Consider the following 20,548-nt stretch of genomic DNA (forward strand, 5'->3'; position numbering starts at 1 on the left):
ATTTTTAGTGTAGATAAATGCATTTTCATTATTTTTCATCAACGTTTCATATACTTGTGGGGTTGCTGTGTCCAGGGAAGCTCGCACTTTGACGGTAGGTGTCACCACAGATGTCTCGTCTCGGTGTACAGGGACGAAAGTGGGCAGGGAGACAGACATGTCCAACGGGGTTGAGAAGTCCCACCCCTTGAGTCTCACCTGGGAAATGACACAAGGCGGCGGCGTCGTGGAGACACGAAGTGAAGTCGCAGAGATGATTTAGTAAAAGTAACACCACCGTATACACAATGTACACCACGGAGCGCAGGCGTATGAGCCTGCATGAGAGCAGAAGGAGGGACCCTGTCCGGGTGTCGGCTGGGAGCCTGTGGCAGGACACGCTGGCTATCGAGCTCAGCGGCACGAACAACAGCGTAACTTCACCCCGCAGCCGGAGCCGAGCGCTGACGGTGGTGTACGTGGTGCTCGAAGACGCCTCGCTGCCGCAGACGGAGGAGAATCTGTCGCTGCGGTGCCTGAGAGAAGCGTGCGCAGACTCGCGGGCGGACCTCAGCACCATCCCGGTGGAGCGCATGGCGCTGGGCACGGCCGACACTCTGGATAGTTTCTACAACGCAGGCAAGTGTAGGCATGTGTGAAGTAGAGCTGCTCATGCTCCGTGTGGACGGTTCATACACCTAATGGGCCTTCTGGAAACTTGTTTGTTCGTTTTTTTTTTATTGCAGATGTTGCTGTTGTTGAGATGAGTGATTCCTTTCGTCAGCCTTCCCTTTTTTACCATCTCGGTGTGAGAGAGAGTTTCAGCATGACTGATAATATTATATTGTACTGCAATAAACAAGAAAATGATCTTCATGCCCTTAAGGTATTGCAGGCAAGGACTTTTGTAAAAAGTACTTGCAAATCAACTCGTGCAAACACATATCCATGTTGATACAGCACTAATTAAAACAACCTGCAATGTGGATTTTTTTGCATGGACACCTATGACCAATTAAATGTGTAAAATGTATTTTATTTATAGGGCAAAAAAACAGATTTCCGAAATGGTTTACATGTCAGACAGTTTGCTTTATTTATTTACTTATTGTTTACTTGTTTGCTTGTTTGTTTGTGTCCCAACAGGAGCAGTGTGGGAGCTATACCTTTATACCATACATGGTGTCACCTCAGGGAAAGGTTTTTGCTTGTGATGCGACTCTGATGTGGGGTATCCAGGAGTTCTTGCAGCCTAGCTTTAGCATTGAGCCCCTGTTGACCCCATTAGTGAACCAGCTAGTTAAAATTTTGGAGAACGTACACATCCATGCCAGGTCAGTCTCTCTGTCATGATCCCCGTACTCCCCCCCTCCTCCTCCTCCCAGATCTCTGAATAAGCTGAGCTGATAAGCGTGGACTCTTGTCTCCACAGCGAGTATGTCCATGAGTCCATCCGACGGGACATCCGCATGGCCCGGGAGCATTATGGCGGACAGGCCCTCAGTCAGGAGCTGGGCCGTATCCAGAAGCGCCTGGACACCGTGGAGCTCCTCAGTCCTGACATTGTCATGAGCCTCCTGCTGTCTTACCGTGACATCCAGGTGGGACTCGGTGGGACAGCCGTCCCTGTCACCACACTGCTGGTTCCCCAGATCCACTGCTACATGCTCTTGTTAGAGCAAACACAGTTTCTCCTTCTGTTGCCTGCACTCCTATGTTTGTAGATAATGCTAATGTCTAATTTAGAACCTAAAGAGTAGGAGTTTTGAACAGATGTAGAAAGTTTAACTCATCTTGTTGTTATCTTGTTATTAACGTAGCAAACAAGTCAACCGCAATGTCACAAGCACTTGTACTTGTAAAATGTATAAATGAGTGTAATGTAGACCTCTGCTTCTCCACAGGACTATGAGTCCATAATTAATCTGGTGGAAACCTTGAACAACCTGCCCATGTGCGTGGTGGCAACACAACCAAACATCAAATTTCATTACATATTTGCCCTGAACAGGTAATATTCTTTTATGACGTGCATCATCATATCAATATAATCTATTTTCCGTGTCATACAGATGTTTTCAGTAGGATTATAGTATTGTGCCGAGATTTAAGCATGGTGATTCAGGGTGATCTTAACCATGTGATTCAATATCCTATCGCCTAACTGCCTGTCCAGGAGGAATCTCCCTGGAGACCGTGAAAAGGCCCTGTCAGTTATCCTGCCCTTAGTGCAGTCCAGAGACCAGATCGCATCAGACGTGTACTGCCTCTGTGGACGCATTTACAAGGACATGTTCATAAGTTCTGGCTTCAAGGACTTGAACAGCCGTGACCAGGCTTGCTACTGGTGAGATCTAGGACACGATCCTGTCTGTGTGTTTGTCATGTCACCTTACCACAGTGCTGCTGAAAATTCCACAGTTAATGATGTATTTTTAGATGCAAAGTAAATTCAAACACAAAACACTAAAACTTAAAAATCATTAAATTCTACTTAGAGTAATTGTTTAAGGTGAAACCCTGCTTTATTGATTTGTTTCACACAAGAAACCTTTAAAACCTTTAAAACTTTCATGCCTAGAGTTTTGAACAGCAAGACTTTATGCTGGTTAAAATAATGTGTAATGTTTCAAAAAGAAGGTAAGATACTGCAAGAGCTTGCGTTTCCCTGATCTAGCATTTTACAGTTACATAGTACTTTTTAAGAACCCAAGGACATAACTAGTATGTGTGTGTGTGTGTGTGTGTGTGTGTGTGTGTGTGTGTGTGTGTGTGTGTGTGTGTGTGTGTGTGTGTGTGTGTGTGTGTGTGTGTGTGTGTGTGTGTGTGTGTGTATTGGCTGATTCTTCATATGTACAAGTGGTGTGCGTACACAACTATTCCACTGTATTTAGTCTCCCATAATTAAGGGCTTATTTTTGACGTCTGCTGCTTGTTATTTTTTGCTTTAAAATAGGCAGCGTCAGCATTACGATGTCGCATTATTTGAAAAGACGGAAGAGGTGGAGACATAGCCTGCGTTCCATAACATCACAGAACGTGGTACTGTGGAGGAACTCATGTAGGCCCTGCCAGTCCCTCCCTTCTGCAATATGTGCATCTAAACTTCTGGGACAAAGCTTCACAGGAAGTCTGAATAGCTATTTTATAGGTGCTATCGTTCGTTCTTATAATGACCTATATATGACTATATATGTATGACATATATACATATATATATATATATATATATATATATATATATATATATATATATATATATATATATATATATATATATATATATATATATATATTACATATATATGTAATGTGCCAGTACATACCTTCCTTCTAGTAATCACACCGTGGCTGCCTCCCAAGTTTCTCGGGAGCCTCTGGCATTTTCAGAGAAATCAGACATTCTGCAGGATCCTCCATGTTATCAATGGTGGCAGAAGTATCTTCAGGACAGAAGCTGGCTTTATCTGCAGCGCCTCGCTTTCAGCTCACCCTTATCTGACCTGTTTGTGCCTGCGCGTTTCTGCACAGGTACGGCAAGGCTTTCCAGATGGAGCCCACTCTGCACTCGGGCATCAACAACGTGGTTCTCCTGATGGCTGCTGGCCACGAGTTTGACACCTCCGTGGAGCTGCGCAAAATCGGTGTGTTTCATTCAGGCCCTACACCATTGTCCCGCGCCCTATATATCTAAGGAACAAGAACGGCTCCAGGGCCGGACTCTGTTCTGTCTCATTTGTGTGCTTGTGAGATCATGTCTTCAGCTTCCGTTGAGAGTTTCACAATGGCAGAACGGCGTGTCAAGGGCATTTGTGTTCTCTGGCACGAGGGAAGCTGCAGTTTGTCGGGACTGTCAGATTTCGGTTTGGGCTAACTGACTCTGTCTTCGTTGTCCTCGTTTTGTCCTGGGGGCCAGGCGTGACTCTCAGCAGTCTGCTTGGCAGGAAGGGCAGCCTGGAGAAGATGCAGGACTATTGGGACGTAGGTTTCTACCTCGGCGCTGGCATCCTGGCCAACGAGCAGAAGAAAGTCATAGAAGCCTCGGAGAAACTCTACAGACTCAAAGCACCAATGTGGTGAGTATCTTTAACAGCGTATTAATACTGTTGGCCTTGGGAATACTCACTTCCTGTTTTCTTTCAAATGGCTGTCAAGCATTTTGTCTAATGTATTTTACTTTCATCTGATTTTGTTTATTGTTGGTTTTATTATAGGTATGTGGGATCAGTAGTAGAGACGTATATTCTGTACAAGCAGTTTGCCAGACCACCAGAGGTGAAGCACCCTAAACAAGAGATGGTGGAGTTTTGGATGGAGCTGATGGTGCAAGCATGCAAGCCTACCCTATCTGCAGCGCATTGTCCTGTAAGAGCGTGATCTGTTCTCAACCGTAGGACTCCCATGAGTCTGAACGTTGACCTGGAGCCTGTGGGTGTTGGAGTCGGCGGTGTCTGTAACGGCTGTCATTGCAGGTCCTGATCCTGGAGCCAACGAAGGCATTCCAGCCCAGCGTGGTGAGCGTGAGCGAGGAAGACGAGAGTCGCACGGTGCATCTGAGACACGTCGCTCCAACAAAGGTACGTGGCACGCTACGTCCTACCCTCTGTTTCCTCCAGCTTCCCACGCCCAGGCTGGGTTCGTATGGCGGCCTGTCCCTCTTCTACGTCGGTATGCAGGCGTGAGGGACGTGTCAAGAGCAGGTCGGGCAGCTGCTTGTTGTCCGTGGAGATGTGGGCCTCCGGTGATAGACCACGCAGGACAGCACTCCCCAGCGGTGGTTAGCTTGTAACCTGGTGGTGTTTTTCTTAAATGAAAGGCAGAGGTGGCACATTGCAGACTGTAGCTGAGGTCTGGTTTCACAGCGCTGTAATGTGACACACCAGTGTGAGGTTTACACACTCCAGAATGTTCCAGCACCATGACACAAGAGGGAGGAATACACTTACATCGGAGCTTACTAACCCAGGTCAAGACGTGTCCAGCTGCCAAGGCCGTATCCCGTATCCCAGTCACAGTTTTGGTCATACAGTGAAGTGAATGTTGCATTCAGTACCACATTGGCTAGAAATGTAATGGTCTCACAACATTTTACAATGTGCTGTAGAATGTCTTTCAGCAACATGGTATTATTTTCTTATTTAACAGTAAATAGTCCAGTGTCTTGTCTCACTAGATCTCTGTTGAGTGTTGATGCACTAGTTTCCATGCATGTATGCTTTCAGTCACCTACAGGCATGTTCTGTTTCTACTTGTCTCTCTTAGAAAGGCCTAAACGAATGGACTTTCCCTGCATCAGCGATCCGTGGAGTGAGGTATGCGTGTGAGGGCCACACACACACACACACACTCCCTGGCACATACGTTCACATCTATGTTTAAAACATTAGGCAGACGCCCCTATCCATAGAACCTCCCAGAAGTGAATTCAGTTCACATTCTTTCACATGCCCTCGTCTTCACTATGGGAGTTGTTGAGCTAACCCGCAGAGCTCCTAAAGCCTTTTCCCAGATGCCTGCTGTTCTCTTCCTGATTTCAGTGACCTCGTCTTTGCTATATTTGAAGCTTCCTCTTTGGGGGCCTTTAGCCTTGTTTTTGTCCCTGAGGTCCGCCTTCAGAGCAGGGGAGGGTTTGTTTTCTGTGTGGATGCTTGCAACAGGAGTCTGGCACTCTGATATTATGGGTCAGATGTGATCGCGGGTTACAGATTTTCCTCTCAGTTATGTTCGTTTGCAGCAGCGTGCATTGATTTGTTTTGTGGTCTTGCAAAGGAAAGTGTAGAGCGTGTAATTGGGTACATAGTGCATCATCGTTGCACTTACAGAGCACTTTGATGAACGAAGCCCACATGGTTCAGCTGCTATTGTGGAGGTACCGTGTTTAATCAGGTTTTGGCCCCCTTTCCTCACTGTTCCTGCTGCAATGACACATACTTGATTTTACTTTCACTTAATGTATACAGAGAGATGTATGCAACAGCGTGAGGTGTCTGGGAGAGTTGTGTCGAGGTTCAAATGTTTGTACCAGCAGATCTGCTATTTGGTATCTCTCTTTCAGTGTCTCTAAATTTGATGAGCGGAGCTGTTTTCTCTACGTCCTGTATAACTCTGATGACTTCCAGCTGTGCTTTCCTAGTGATTTACATTGCAAAAGGTGAGTGCTACACACACACACACACACACACACACACACACACACACACACACACACACACACACACACACACACACACACACACACACACACACACACACACACACACACACACACACACAGTATTCCAGAGAAAACAAGGGTGTGGAAGTGTCATATTTTCTTGCATGTCTTAGCCAAAAATTGGAATTAGTTTAAACTGCTTGCTATATATGCAGCTTTCATTACTGTAACAACAGTCTTTTAAACAGGATGTCCTTGGCATTGTTCTGATAGAGCTCATGTGAATATGATTTATGACGTACTGGAAAATGATAAAGTTTAAATCTATTTGTTTAGGGATTCATATAATAACACACAGAACATTACAATTGACCTGATAAACCAGGAGTGTTGTTAATGGTTAATGGTTAATTGCTTTATCAGTGTTTGGTGGGGAGGGGAATATGTTTCTTGCTCTGCTCATGTGAATGTAACAATCTTCTCGTAGATTCTGTGATCTGGTGAACTCTCTGATTTGTCAGGGAGAGACATCAGTGGATGACCTCAGCCCTGCTAGTGGAGGCGTTTTGGAGGTGAGTCAAAATACACATTTGACTGCTCCAGACGAAGCGCAATAAAATATGAACATTAACATGAACTTTTTCCTAACTTGCAACAAAACACAACGGCCTGGCAGGATGCATGTGAAGGTGGGGTTGTTTTTATTGGCAGGAGAGCACCTACAGCATGCTAGCTACCACACACTTAACACCCACAACGTAGGTCTTCCAGATGGGTTAGTTCCCGGAATGTGGTGGGTGTGCCTGTTGCCACACACTCTCTGTTCTCCACTTCCTCCTGGGCTGTGCGTAGACTTGCGCACATTAACACTTGGAGCCCACTTAGCAGTCCCACCGTATCCAGACTGGCTGCTTCTCCCTAGGCGTGAAGAAGATGTGGAGATAAAGGGTGCTGAGCCACCTAACCTGCTTGACTGCTGGAATTCAGCATGAGAGCTGGTGTCTTAATGGCCGTCTGGTCTCTGCCCTGTCCTCTCTCTCCCTGTTTCTCCAGTACATGTATGAGAAAGGGGAGAGCGGAGAGAAGGTGGTGCTGGGGAAAGGAACATATGGAGTGGTGTACGCTGGCCGAGATCTGAGCAACCAAGTGCGCATTGCCATCAAGGAGATTCCGGAGAAAGACAGCACGTACGGACACGTTTGAGCCGTCCATCCTCATTGGTCCTTTCACGTTCTTTCACAACCATTTCCTGCACAGAATGTTCACGTGTTTGTGACTAGACAAGATGCACTATATTAAATTTAATCGTTTTTGCTTTTGTGTTTAACTAGTAAAATAATGTTGAGGTCTGAACAATAATGTGGGCATCTGGTATTTCTGTAAACCAAAAGAGGCCATAAGGTCTTGCAACCTTTCATTCAAAACGGCTCATTTCACTTCACTCTTATCTATCTATCCTTCTATCCATCTATCCGTCTGTATCCATGGCAGCTACTCCCAGCCACTCCATGAGGAAATAGCGCTTCACAAACGGTTGAAGCACCGGAACATAGTCCAGTACCTGGGTTCCATCAGCGAAGACGGCTTCATCAAAATCTTCATGGAGGAGGTGCCGGGAGGTATGTGACTCCGCCCCCTCCTAACCTCATCTATTTGCTGAGTCACTGTACCAGTGTGGAAAACCGGTCTTTTAGGTTCAGCTGGGAATTATGTTTCCATGTGTAGGAGTATGTCTGGCAGACAGGAAGTGATGCGTGCTCTCTGTGTCTTGCCTAATTTGACACTACAACATGTGTGCACATGAACACAGACAGCTGGTGTATTTCTTATCGTGCCAAACAATGCTGAGTTAGCCTCAACTGTTTCTACAGGAAGCCTGTCCTCTCTCCTGCGATCAAAATGGGGTCCCCTTAAAGACAACGAGGCCACCGTTGTCTTCTACACCAAACAGATCCTCGAAGGACTCAAGTACCTTCATGATAATCAGATAGTTCACAGAGATATCAAGGTACACTTATGTGAATGGCACTGGTTTGAGCCTGTAGTCGTGTTGATGAGCAGATACAGGTCCTGTTTCTTCTGATCACTTTACCTCTCTCACCAGGGTGACAACGTCCTGATTAACACATACAGTGGCGTGCTCAAGATTTCAGACTTCGGAACATCTAAAAGACTAGCAGGAATCAATCCATGTACAGAGACCTTCACAGGTGAACTTTGTACTTTAGTGACCTATTTGAATTCACTCATCAAACTAACTGATTGTGTGTGATGGCATCATAGCATATCAGCTACTGTATCTTGTAGTAATGTTGCTGCATGGCCTGTTGTGATTTCACATTGATTTGTTGAGTTAGTACATGGTGTTGGTCAAGACTGAACCAGGGAGATGCAGAAACACCACTGTCCTTATTATCTTATTATAGCCTTCTCTTTCATCCATTTTGTATTTTTCTGTATTATTAATCTTTCAAAACCATTTTAATCATTAGAGACCCATTTTTTATCCTGGATACATGTAGGTACTCTGCAGTACATGGCTCCAGAGATTATAGACCAAGGCCCACGGGGATATGGGAAGCCAGCTGATATATGGTCCCTGGGATGTACCATTATAGAAATGGCCACTGGGAAAACACCCTTCCATGAGCTTGGCAGCCCACAGGCAGCCATGTTTAAGGTACCACAGTTGCCACATACATTTATGATGAAGCCCTCCTGTGATGTGAGATTTGAGGCCTTGTTTTGGCCATGTGAATGGGATGAAGGAAGTGACCCCATTCAGAGCGCTAAGCCCGGACACTTGTGTTCCAGGTGGGCATGTTTAAGATCCACCCAGCCGTGCCCGAGTGCATGTCGGTGGAGGCCAAAAGCTTCATCATGTGCTGCTTCGAGCCAAACCCGGACCAGAGGGCCACTGCCTCTGAGCTGCTGAAGGACAGCTTCCTTAAGGGCAGGAAACGGGCCAAGCCCTTGCCTGACTCAGCCGAGATTGAGTCCAACCCAGCCGGTGAGTGTGGTCTCACACACCGTCCCCGGGCTTAATGTCTCAGCAAATACGGCTCTGTCGTCTGTATGATTAGACTTAATTGTGCGTGAAAGTACTTGTGCCTTGCGGTACAAGTGACTGCTGTAGTTGTGCTGTTGTGTGTTGAACATGTCCAGGTCACAGGGGTCATTTCTATGTGTTTCGTGGAGCACTGCAGTGTGTTACTGTGGATAATGACATGTATGTGTGAAACGAGTGCTCACTGTGGTTTTGGTGCAGCAGGAGAGTTTCACAGGAGCATGTCAGTGCCTATAACTGTGTATGTGGAGGACACGGACGCCGAGAAGACTGAGTTCTCCAGCTCTCTGGACCTGAGGAAGACACTTCACTGCATCAGAGGAAGCGTTTCAGACAACGCTTCTAGCTTAACCCCGTGAGCTAGTGCACCATGACACCTCTGTTTATCGCACCATGAAATAGGTGCATGTGCACCAGCCCTTGATAATGTCACTGAAGTGGTGTGTGTGTGTGTGTGTCTGCGTGTGTGTGTTTTCCAGGGCATCAGGGGAGCCGCAGGCTGACTTGTCCAGTCCTTCTGTAACAGGAGAGCAGCTGGGCCTGTTCCTGCTGAGGAAGGACAGTGAGAGGAGAAACACCCTTCACAAAGTTCTCACTGATTACATAGACCAAGTGGTGTGTAACATTCAGGACTCCCTTCCACCGGTAAAACATTCATTCTCTCTCATGCGTGCACATGCACACACAGACACACCCACGCACAAAGGCAGTGCATGTGTGTCGTGTTGCAAAATATGGAGTGCCCTGGAATGGTGTCTGCCTGTTTTTGAGTGTTGTGCTGTTTTTAATGTTTGTCTGTTTTGGAAAGTTTTGCTGTTGGGTGGTGTTTGTGTATTTTGGGGAGATTTGCTGTTGGATGGTGTTTGTGTATTTTGTTGGATGGTGTTTGTTTTGGTGTGTTTTTTGCTGTTGGATGGTGTTTGTGTATTTTGGAGAGTTTTGCTATTTGATGGTGTTTGTTTTGGTGTGTTTTTTGCTGTTGGATGGTGTTTGTGTATTTTGGAGAGTTTTGCTGTTGGACTTCCTATGTGAGAATCACGGTCTCTGCTCTCCTGTCCTGCAGACTGAGGAGTCCAGCATCACCTCCGAGCAGATCCAGCAGCTCATTGGCTGTCTGCGTGAGAACATCCGCTCCCCAGACAGGAAGCAGCTGACCAACCGACTCCGGAACCTTCGCTCCAGCCTGCATTCTGACGCAGTAGCGCTGGGCAGCCTGCAGGCGGTGCTCTTCAGCTTCCAGGACGCTGTGTGTGGCAGAATCTGAACACTTAACGTTGTACCGGCAGACGGATCACGTCCGCAGCCTGACGAGAACCTTGCTGTTGCCTCCACAGGTGAAGAAGGTTCTGCGGCAGCAGCAGGTGAAGCCTCACTGGATGTTCGCTCTGGACAACCTCCTCAGACAGGCCGTTCAGGACGCCATCACGTTCCTGCTGCCAGGTACGCCCAGGCCCGGCCTCCACTCTGGCTAATCACCTTTGCAGGCTCCACACTCATGCCGTGTTTCTTCGGGCTCCTCAGAGCTCAAGCTTCAGTTGCAGTCTTCCTTCGAGATGGAGGAAGGCACCCCGACCGAAACGGAGGAGCCCAGGGAAAATGGCCAGGAAGCAGCGGTCGAGTCCCGTGTTGGGGATGGAGGCCATGCCCAGCAGCCACAGGGGCCTGACAGGCAGGCCGCGATGCCCGGGCTGCCCTCCGGACTCCTAAGAAGTTGTAACCCCCTTGTCCAGGAGTTGATCCAGTTACGCCAACAGACCTGGAGGTACCCAGCAGCCAGCTTAGGCAAACTTTGTCTGTTTTTAGTCATTCATGAAATAAAATGGATAAAGTCAAAAGTGATGAACACAGGCTTTTCTGGTGCTCCAGGACTGTTAGAATTTATCTTTCAGTGATGGCTCATTTTGGCCTATCTGTTTGTGATCATTGTAGGAATCATGGAAGTTCATATTACTATTCCAGTTCAGTTTTGGGATGCTAACATTCCAGGTGGTTCGTAAACAGCCAGAAGGGGGCGATAGTAGAACAGTGAAGTGATGTGTGAATCCTCGAGGCTGATGAGCATCTTGCGTTATTTTGGGTTTCCAGGTTACTGAATCAGCTAAGTGAGAAGGAGAAACAGTACCAGGAACTGCTCAGGGGCTCAGTGCAGAGTAAACAAGGGCAGATAGATTCCCTTAAGACAAAGTCTGCACCAGAAACCGACAGTAAGTGTTCTCTCTCTCGCTTTCTGCTGTTTCTCCTCCTTATTCTTCTCCTTTCTTGAAGTGTTCATTCTTAGGGAAAAATGTTTTGCCTGTGAAGCAGTGTTTTGATAGCTGAATCGAGTGGCTGAAGTAGTACTATATTACTGACAATAACTGCTGAGGGGAAAAGGTGTTGGATGTCGACATGGTCATTAGTCAGTCACACCAAGCCCAGGCACGAACTTGTGAGGCTTGTCTAAATATTCCTTCCCTGTTAACTGTAGTCTGTGAAAGTGCAGTTTTCTTTCATGAAACTTTTTTTTACTTTAGTGTACTAGACTTTACTTTTACTTTACTTTTTTACTCGCATATTTACAGTTATAGCATTTGGCAAACACTCTTATTCAGATTAACTTGAATATTGCAGATGCTATCAACATTTAAAACGACAGAGTTGTCTTGGTGTTATAACAGCTACAGGTCGTCTCTCTTTGAGTGAGGACACCTGTGGTCATGTAGACCATCCCATCATAACATACGGCCACCCTCCCTCCCCAGATAACGAGGCAGAAGGTTCGCATACTGAGACCCAGGCCCTGGTGCGGTGGCTGAACACTGTCCCAGTGGACGAGGACACTATAAGCGCAGTGAGTGCAGCTCCACGTCCCGCTCCACGTCCCGCTCCACGTCCCGCTCCACGTCCCGCTCCAGTCGGGACCGCCGTGCAGAGGCCTGATGCTCTTGTGTTTGCTGTCCTGCAGCTCCTGGCTCATGGCTTCACCCTGGACGTCCTGCTCTACACGGCCTGCAGGGATGACCTGAAATACTGCGGCATCAAGTGAGCGCACATGCACACCGGAGGGCGCCTTTCAGAAACCATCAGCAGTAATGTTTCTGTATTGTAGTAATGTTTTTGTCCCTAAAAAGTGTGTGTGTGTGTGTGTGTGTGTGTGTGTGTGTGTACAGAGGTGGCATGGTGTGTCGTATATGGAGAGCCATCTCGACACAGAGGACATCTCATCTGAGTTCAGTTACTGAGGAAAGTGAAGAAAGCAACTGACAGCACTCAGCCATGGTCCTATCAGCTCAGTGAGCTGGAAGCATTTGTGCCTTTTCTCTGGCATTATTGTTTATGTATTTTCATTTCATTTGGAATGGCTATTAATTTTGGTTTTAAGATCAACCGTGTGCCTTTTTTTTAAAGAAGTTGATGTTGTAGTATAGAGTACTCGTAGGTCATTATGGGAGTATGTACTCTGAGGGGTGTTTGTTTTGCGTTTCACTCGAGCTCCAGAGCCTAATTCCTCAAATCCTGCGGGGAGCCTGTTTCAACAGCTCCTGGTTTGGGAATATAATGTGAGTCAGTTTACTGGTGTTGGATTTGGAGCAAAAATATGAACAAAACAGAGCTCACCATCATCGTATTAAAAGGAGAAACGAGATCTTTGTCCCAGAAATATGAAGTCCAAGTTCATGCTGTAAGAAGTGGTGACGTAAACAGTGAATGAGCTTTGGATAGTGTAAATTCCTACAGACTTATACATCTTATTTATTTCTAGACGTTTCAATTTAGACAAGAGAATGTACTGATTCTAAACAGTAAATTCACTGACACTTCAAGTGCATTATGTTACAGAAGCCTTGCAAATCCAATCAAATCAAATATATTTATGTAGCAAACACAGTCAACAAACGTGGTCTTCCAGCAGAGGCAGAGTTAGAGGTTCACGCTGGCCTTTCCTTTACCGTGTCCAGACATTAGTGTTCACTCTTCTTTTAATGAGGTCTTACTATGGAGTATTTAGATTCCTGGCATAGCTAAACATTATCGGTACCCCCAAAGCATGATAAGAGTGGTACAGGTTTCGCAAGATAACATTTCCATGATACACCTTAATACTATGTTGAATGAAGGAAAGAAAACTACTGAAGTTCTTAAAAATCTTACATAAATGACAATATGGCCTGCTATGTATTTATTAGTACAATCAGAAAATCAACACTGGACGTGTAGGAGCAATAAGTCATTTTCCAGTGATTCATCTTTACATTAGGAACCAGCCATTATACTGACACCTTGTGGCTGGGATGGTTCAGTGGTTCTCTGCTAGATCTATTTTAAACATGGCCACATGTTCATTCATTTGAAAACTATAAAGCAGTTAAAAAAAACTTTTGGTGACAGAAATCACGTATTGCTCCTTTAAGTTTATTAGTCATGGTAATTTCATTTTACAATAAACAGTCCAAAAATACAGTATGATGTACAGTATGATGTTGTGCTACAAGCCTAGGTCAAATCATTTGACTGTGTGTGTGTGTGTGTGTGTGTGTGTGTGTGTGTGTGTGTGTGTGTGTGTGTGTGTTACTGTGAAAGGCTTAGTTCACATGTGGAAGAAATGATTCTGCTTTGAGAATACCAACCATGTGCCCTCATGTTTTTATACTGTTGACATCACCATAGTAACAGCTTTTTGTCTCCTCTTGGTATCACAGTCTGCCCATGTCTTTCTCCCTCTCTCTCTCTCTCTCTCTCTCTCTCTCTCTCATTCTCTATCTCTCTCTCTCCCCCCTTTTTCCTCCCTCTCTCTCTCTCTCTCTCTCTCTCTCTCTCTCTCTCTCTCTCTCTATCTATCTATCTATCTATCTATCTATCTATCTATCTATCTATCTATCTATCTGCCCCCTCTAAGATATTAAGAGAAAGATGGAAATTTAAACCATTGAATGGAAATTAAATGCAGTTGATATTTCCATGACTTTGATGGTCTTTTCATTTACTATTAGGATGTTTCATACATTACTGGAAAACATACTTTTTTCTGTTCAGTGAAGTAAACATTTGAAACATGAAAAGGTTTCTGACATTTCTAGAGACTATTCTTTTCTTTTGAATAGTCTATTTCATTTTAGTTGCTTGTCTCTCAATTACTATTTAGTCCTTTTTCATCGACTGTGTTTTGTTAAGAGTATTTTCCCGAATCTACCAGGAGAGGGCGTCTGCTTCTGAGAGCTCCCAGGATTACAGCCGATCAACGTATGCCACCAGGACTCCAGTATGTTTTTCAGCCATTCCTGTATTTGCAGTCAGATTGTTTGCAGTGACGTGTGTGTACATGATCACGACTCTGAGTGAGACTGAAGACACTCATGTCTCCATGTCTCACCTGTCCTGTGGAATGCTGTCTGCAGATCAGGCAAGCCCACATTCTTGCTCTTGTCTCTCTGGCCCAGAATTCCTTTCGGCATCATCATTCAGATGGCAGCCTGTGGAAAGGTGTGCCACCATGCCCGGAGGGGGTGCGGCGTGGTGCTGGGGGATGGGCCAGGATGGCTCAGTCATGTGACTGAAATGAGGCATAATGGTTGTGCATGTGCTTGAACCGGACGGTGGCTGAGTCAGCTCTGTCACTGCCACCTGCAGAGACGCCCTCTGTAGCCGCATACATGACGGACTCGATGAAAACATGAGCTAGGACGAAAGCCCTGATCAGTGCACGGGACACATCTCTGTCTGGAATCTGCAAATATGTAAAGAGTAAATCTAAAGTATTTGAGCTTCTGTTTCGAACATTTCTCACTGAACACTTCTAGACGATGTGAAAATGTGTTTGCTAATTATCTTAATGATTTTAATACTCTTGTTTGTTAAAGCCTTGGCGTGTACATGTTTCACCCATCAAATGATGTAACACATATACACACACACACACACACACACACAAAAAAAAACCCTTACACCTGGCATTTGCCATCAAAGGGGAACTCAGGGACTCATTTCCTATGGGTTTGAATCTTGTATAGGTCCCTTTGTGGGGCACAAAGGCAAGTCGTAGATTGTGTTGAATGGCAGAGAACTGGCGAGTTTGAGCCTGTTTATTGGTTTTGTCCACCTGGATACATGGCCATTTAAAGACGTATTTTTAATTGCCACTATGTTTCTTGTGTTGGAGCTTTGATGCTGTGAGCTTTCCAGTACGCATGCTTCTAATCGCTGGAGGTGTTACTGCATCTCTAGGACATTTGGTAGTGCACCCAAGGATGGACTGTTGTGCGTTACAAGTTCCTTAAACGGATTCCTTCTGCTCCTACACCTGCTGCAAGCCCGCCTCCCCTTGTAAAGGCTGGTGATGTATCTAATCCTTTACGTGAACAATGATGTGGTCTTCTGCAGAACGGGTACTGCAGGAAGGGGATTTGCCCTTTTGAGGGGCCCAGCAGAGTGAGGAGGAGGAGGAGGGCTTGTCTGGTGCAGCCTGTGGAGAGGAAGACCACGAGCAGGATCATTAAAGTGATATACAAATATTAATACGGTTTAATTTTTCACTGCAGATGCACGTGCATCTAAGGTGAACGTCAGTGTCTGCATCAACACTGCAGTGCTGAATTTCTCCCCCACTAACAGGGAGGTGACAACTGGAAATATAATTTTACACCACATTGTCACAGCAGCTTGAGCGTGACACTAACTAGCTCACAGAGGGGGCTTCATTCTTTGAGTGACATTCTCGTGCTCTGAGGGGTATATAGAATGTGAGCGTGCTCCACTCCACGGCCTCCATCATGAACTCCACCCGGAGCTCCACTGGTTGGGTAATAGGATGAATATGAATGGTGGGTGTCGCTGTGCTTTAGTGAACCTGGCATGTCGTCACCCCACAACCTGTTTTATCTGCATATACGATCTATGAAGGAGAATACGAAATGGATGAATGAATGGATGGAATGTGGATGGATGGATGGATGATTGGATGGATGGAATATGAATGGATGGATGGTGACTAGATGGTGACATAAAGCAGTTCATCAGCACTCATACTTTGAAGTTTGAAGAATATACATCAGAATACACATCCTGCCAGCCTGAGCAGGGGGGGGGGGGGGGCTGATACCACTTTACCTCCACTTGCTGGGTCATAGCCCAGTGTTTGATAGCCCTGAAACAGCCACCATGTTTCGGTCTGCAGCATGATACAAGGGGCGAGTGGTCATGTACTTACAGGTCCTGGAAGGCATTATTTCAACATCACCAGAGGCCTCATGTTCATTACTGAAAATGAACTTCACTCTGCAAAGAGCAGGTCTATGTTCTTACCCAGATGAAGGTCATAACGCCTCGTCTGCCTCTTGTTAAACGGAGTTAGAAATGTTTGTAGGGGTTGGAAGCGTGCTCAGCAGTGTTGGGGGGGGGGGGGGGGGGGGGTTGGGAGGGGGTCACGGGCTCATTTGTCCTTTTCCCTCCCTTTCCTTGCCCTCTCGGTCCTCCGTTTATCATGGTAATGAGAGAGAGAGAGAGAGAGAGAGAGAGAGAGAGTAGAAGAAGGGGAGGATCTCGGCTGCAGCAGAGGGGGGTGGGGCATGCACAAAGCAATGGGAGGACAGCATGGCACTTCTGGGACGTGTTGGGTCTCCCAGCGAATCAGGGTCACCTATACAGTACAGAAACACTGTGTGTGAGAGAGAGGTACACATCACACACATATGTACAAATATGCTGAATATGGGTTTCACATTGTTTATCTAATACTTCTGCTTTGTTGCTTTGATTTAATAAAGTTCAGACGCTAAAACTTTTCATTCCACATAGTCTGACCATCTATAATGTTTATACAAATATACAAAAAAAGAGGAACATTTTATTGTAAATCCTTTCTGGTGATGTTGGTATTGTTGTGCTGAATTTATCGTTGTATATGGACTTCACATCTTCAGAGTATCTGGGCCATTTTATTAGCTTTACCTGAATCTGAACCTTCAGGACAGGGCAGAAGGTTCTCTAGGAATATAACACTATAGTGTTGCAAGCAAGCTGTCTAGGGATATTATTTGGTCTTTAACATTGTTTTGTTACTGTCATTGTTACTGTCATTGTCATTGGTTGTTAACCAAGCAGTACTGTTGTATGAATGCGGACAAAATGTTGCACAACTTTTTGGGGTGATACATGGGGTGATACTGAAAATAAAGTGTGATACATGAGTGTGAGTTTAGCGGCCCCGTGTGACGCCATCTCCTGCTGTGCTCTTCTTTACTGCTGAATGGCTCCATTCCCATAACCGTCTCTCTTTTGTGGAATTTTGTTATGATCAAACCGTTTTTCCTTCATATTTGTTCAATGTACATTGTCCTATGGCAGTCTCAGAAACATAGCACTGCTTCATTCAACACCAAAGCAAAAAAAAAGAATTAATAATTTTAACTTGATCAGGATTAATATCCCAGAACGTGTAATAAACTTCGAATGACCTTGCAAATGCTGCTTCACAACAAAGCTTCAAAAGACCTATAGGAAACGTGCTCCTCTACACTAAACATGCTCCTCAAGCTAGCAGCTCTGCAGTGTTGCATCATACTTTTTTAGAAGTAGATTTTTCTCCCTGCCACTCTGCGGAAGGTTTAAATCCTGCTACTATGTTCCTTCCCACAGGATCCCAGTGGGCTGAGATAGTGGTGGCACTCAAAGAGTGCATGTGGGGAAAATCCTGGCATTCTTGCTATTGTGATTTCATTAAGGGGCCACGCATGACCCTGGTCACTCAGAAAGGCTGACCCGTGGACTCTGTCAGACAATAGGCAGGCTTCTCTAGCAATACCATACTGAACCTGGGCTTTAGTTCTTCAGTCTAAGGCTTAAGCCAAGTCATTATACACTGCACAAATACAGCTGGAACATCTGGCTATAACACTTGAGAAATCTGTTGATCAGCCAAATGCATTGTATTAGAGTTGCATCTTTCATTTACCTTTATTAACCAAACCTTATATAAAAATCATTTTATGAAATGATTGCTTTCTGAACACACAACACACATTCAAATGGCATTCAAGACTTGAGGTCTATGACACAAAAGCTTAAACCTATAAAAAATGTGCAGTGAAAGAGCATGACCAAATGCTTCTCGTGTCCTCGCTGACTGCAGCAGTCAGGGATGTGTTCAGAAGGCTTCCTGGTGTCCCCCCTTCATGAGCCACGGTGTCCTGTCCTCTCAGACACTCGTGGCTGCACCATTGCTGATGTGATTACATCACTGATCTATTGTGTAGGTCTGTATGCTGTTTACTTCAGTCTCCCTTACTAAGATCTCACTATTCAACTTCAGTTACGCAATATTCGCTTACTGAGTGCCCACAGAGATTATGTTGGTGAACGTGTGAATTTGTCCCTAGGTGTGTCCATGTATGTGTTTGAGAGAGAGAGAGAAAGAGACTGTGAGTGGCATCAAGAGCAGTGAGACAGCTGCTGTTTGTGAATGAAGCCTCTCTCTCTCTCTCTTTCTCTCTCTCTCTCTCTCTCTCTCTCAAACGGGGGGCTCCTTTCCTGTGCAACCGTATTTGGTTGGACCCTTAATACACTGCCTCCTGTCTCATTCTCTCTAGCATTGCCCTGCTTGTCCTATCTTCCTTAGAGATGCTTTTCACACAGTACTAACATGTGAAGATCTTCTATTTTTTGTCATATGCCCTCCCTAAACAATCATAAACCTGAATATTTATACTAACACTGCACAAGCAATGAATAGCACCGTAACTACGTATGCATGCCACCTAATCATCCTGTATTATTTTGCTAGATGGAATTCAACCTTGTAAGTATGAGATGCAGCTGGGAAAATATTATCATCAACAAGCAACACTGTATTTCAATAACAGTGCAATACATTTCTGAAAAAAAAGTCTAATGTAAGTCAATAATATCAGCATAACAATAAAAAAGGTTACAATATGGTAGCATGTGTCATGATACATTTACTTATTTTCAGAGTTGTATAGTAACGAAGTAGAACTACTTCACTACTGTACTTAAGTACTAAAATGCTGTATCTGTACTTTACTGGAGTATTATTTTTTTCTCCTACTTCCACTTTTACTTCACTACATATTTTCCATCAGTTTAATACTTTTACTCCAATACATTTTTTACGTGCTATATAGTTACTCGCAGGGCCGGAGTGGGCCCCCTTTTCAGCCCGGGAGTTTCATGCCCAAATCTGGCCCAAAATTATTTTCCCTCCCAATTTTTCTCAATATGTGAGGTAATCATCAAACACTGCATTTGCACTTTTCACAATAAACACACTATTGGAAAGCTTAATGCCTGATTTATTAAAATACAGAATAGTGAACAAAAAAAATCAAAGACTCCAGACCAGGGGTGCTCATTACGTCGATCGCGAAGGAAGTGTCGGTCGATCGCGAAGGAATGTGCGTAGATCGCGTCACATAAAATAGTAGTAGATGAATCGCACATCTGCACTGACGGTTGTATTTTGATTGACATTCACGGTAGCCAATCTGCAATCCACTCAACAAATTACGTTCGCCACCCCCCCCCCCCCCGCTCAACATATTACGTTCGCCGCCACCCCCCCCCCCCCCCCCGCTCAACAAATTACGTTCGCCGCCACCCCCGGTAGATCTTTCTGACTGGGTCATCTTATAAGTAGCTCGCAAGCTGAAAACTGTGGGCACCCCTGCTCCAGACAGACTCGGGTGCAGGGTGAGGGTGCTATCTAGTTGCAGGCTCCATTGAATCCCCTATGGTTCTTTGGCTTAAAGAGCGAGAGGAGAAAAAGACTGGAGAAAATGATTATTATGAGTATTGATGTGATATGAATTTGAATTTGTTGCACATCCTTGGTTGTTTTTTATATGTGTAATGAGTGTATACATATCCAGTAAATGTTCTCTAATACTGTGTATTCACCCACTATGGGATATGTATATGGGTAGACAAAACTGAGTTGTCATGTGTGAGGAGTAAATTCACATCACTCTGCAGGCACATTTTGAAGCTGACCAGTTCATCAAAACCAAACAGGGCAAGACTAGGCTGAGAGCAGATGCTGTTCCCACCATTTTTGTGCATCGCCCCGCACTCAGAAAGAGGAAGCCCCCTGCACCACTGGACCTGTAAAGACAGGGCCCATAGCTGCTGATCACAGCTATAGAGTTAAGAGGTGACACAGGTATAATAAGTATGAACTCCTAATAATTATATTATTTCTTTAAGTGATAGTGTCACGTTGAGGACCCCGGCTACTCCCTTTTGGGCGTGTGTTTACGTAGTCTACGTGCATCGTCTGCGTCTGTGGATATTTCGTGGTGATAGCTATGTCATGTGATAATCCGTCTCACCTGTGAATCGTCTCGTAATCACCTGGGGTT

General features: G+C 45.2%; 1 protein-coding gene across 2 annotated transcripts; it reads left to right on the forward strand.

Annotated features, from left to right (window-relative positions):
• The first annotated feature begins 117 nt into the window (after positions 1-117).
• Positions 118-14,137, forward strand: LOC143474316 (mitogen-activated protein kinase kinase kinase 5). Of its 2 annotated transcripts, none has more exons than XM_076971760.1 (28): positions 118-618; positions 726-865; positions 1,126-1,313; positions 1,412-1,580; positions 1,884-1,990; positions 2,156-2,326; positions 3,511-3,623; positions 3,896-4,055; positions 4,194-4,344; positions 4,452-4,556; positions 5,242-5,291; positions 6,035-6,130; positions 6,621-6,705; positions 7,187-7,320; positions 7,625-7,752; positions 8,005-8,141; positions 8,238-8,343; positions 8,656-8,813; positions 8,948-9,143; positions 9,405-9,555; positions 9,680-9,845; positions 10,264-10,446; positions 10,535-10,640; positions 10,722-10,962; positions 11,286-11,404; positions 11,942-12,030; positions 12,145-12,221; positions 12,350-14,137. In XM_076971760.1, the coding sequence occupies exons 1-28, from the start codon at positions 288-290 to the stop codon at positions 12,441-12,443; spliced, it is 3,951 nt and encodes a 1,316-aa protein (XP_076827875.1). In that variant the 5' UTR covers positions 118-287; the 3' UTR covers positions 12,444-14,137. The 2 variants fall into 2 exon arrangements, with proteins under 2 accessions (XP_076827875.1, XP_076827873.1); XM_076971758.1 differs by having other exon boundaries at positions 119-618; positions 9,402-9,555.
• The last annotated feature ends 6,411 nt before the right edge of the window (positions 14,138-20,548 follow it).

This window comes from Brachyhypopomus gauderio, chromosome 13 (assembly GCF_052324685.1).
Source record: "Brachyhypopomus gauderio isolate BG-103 chromosome 13, BGAUD_0.2, whole genome shotgun sequence".
Classification (NCBI taxonomy): domain Eukaryota; kingdom Metazoa; phylum Chordata; class Actinopteri; order Gymnotiformes; family Hypopomidae; genus Brachyhypopomus; species Brachyhypopomus gauderio.

Bases quoted from the DNA above. Each gene is read 5' to 3' on its own strand.
- LOC143474316 (XM_076971758.1), top strand. From the start codon at position 288: ATGTACACCACGGAGCGCAGGCGTATGAGCCTGCATGAGAGCAGAAGG. The intron at 3,624-3,895 runs GTGTGTTTCATT...CCTGGGGGCCAG, and splicing joins CGTGGAGCTGCGCAAAATCG to GCGTGACTCTCAGCAGTCTG. The intron at 12,031-12,144 runs GTGAGTGCAGCT...GCTGTCCTGCAG, and splicing joins ACGAGGACACTATAAGCGCA to CTCCTGGCTCATGGCTTCAC.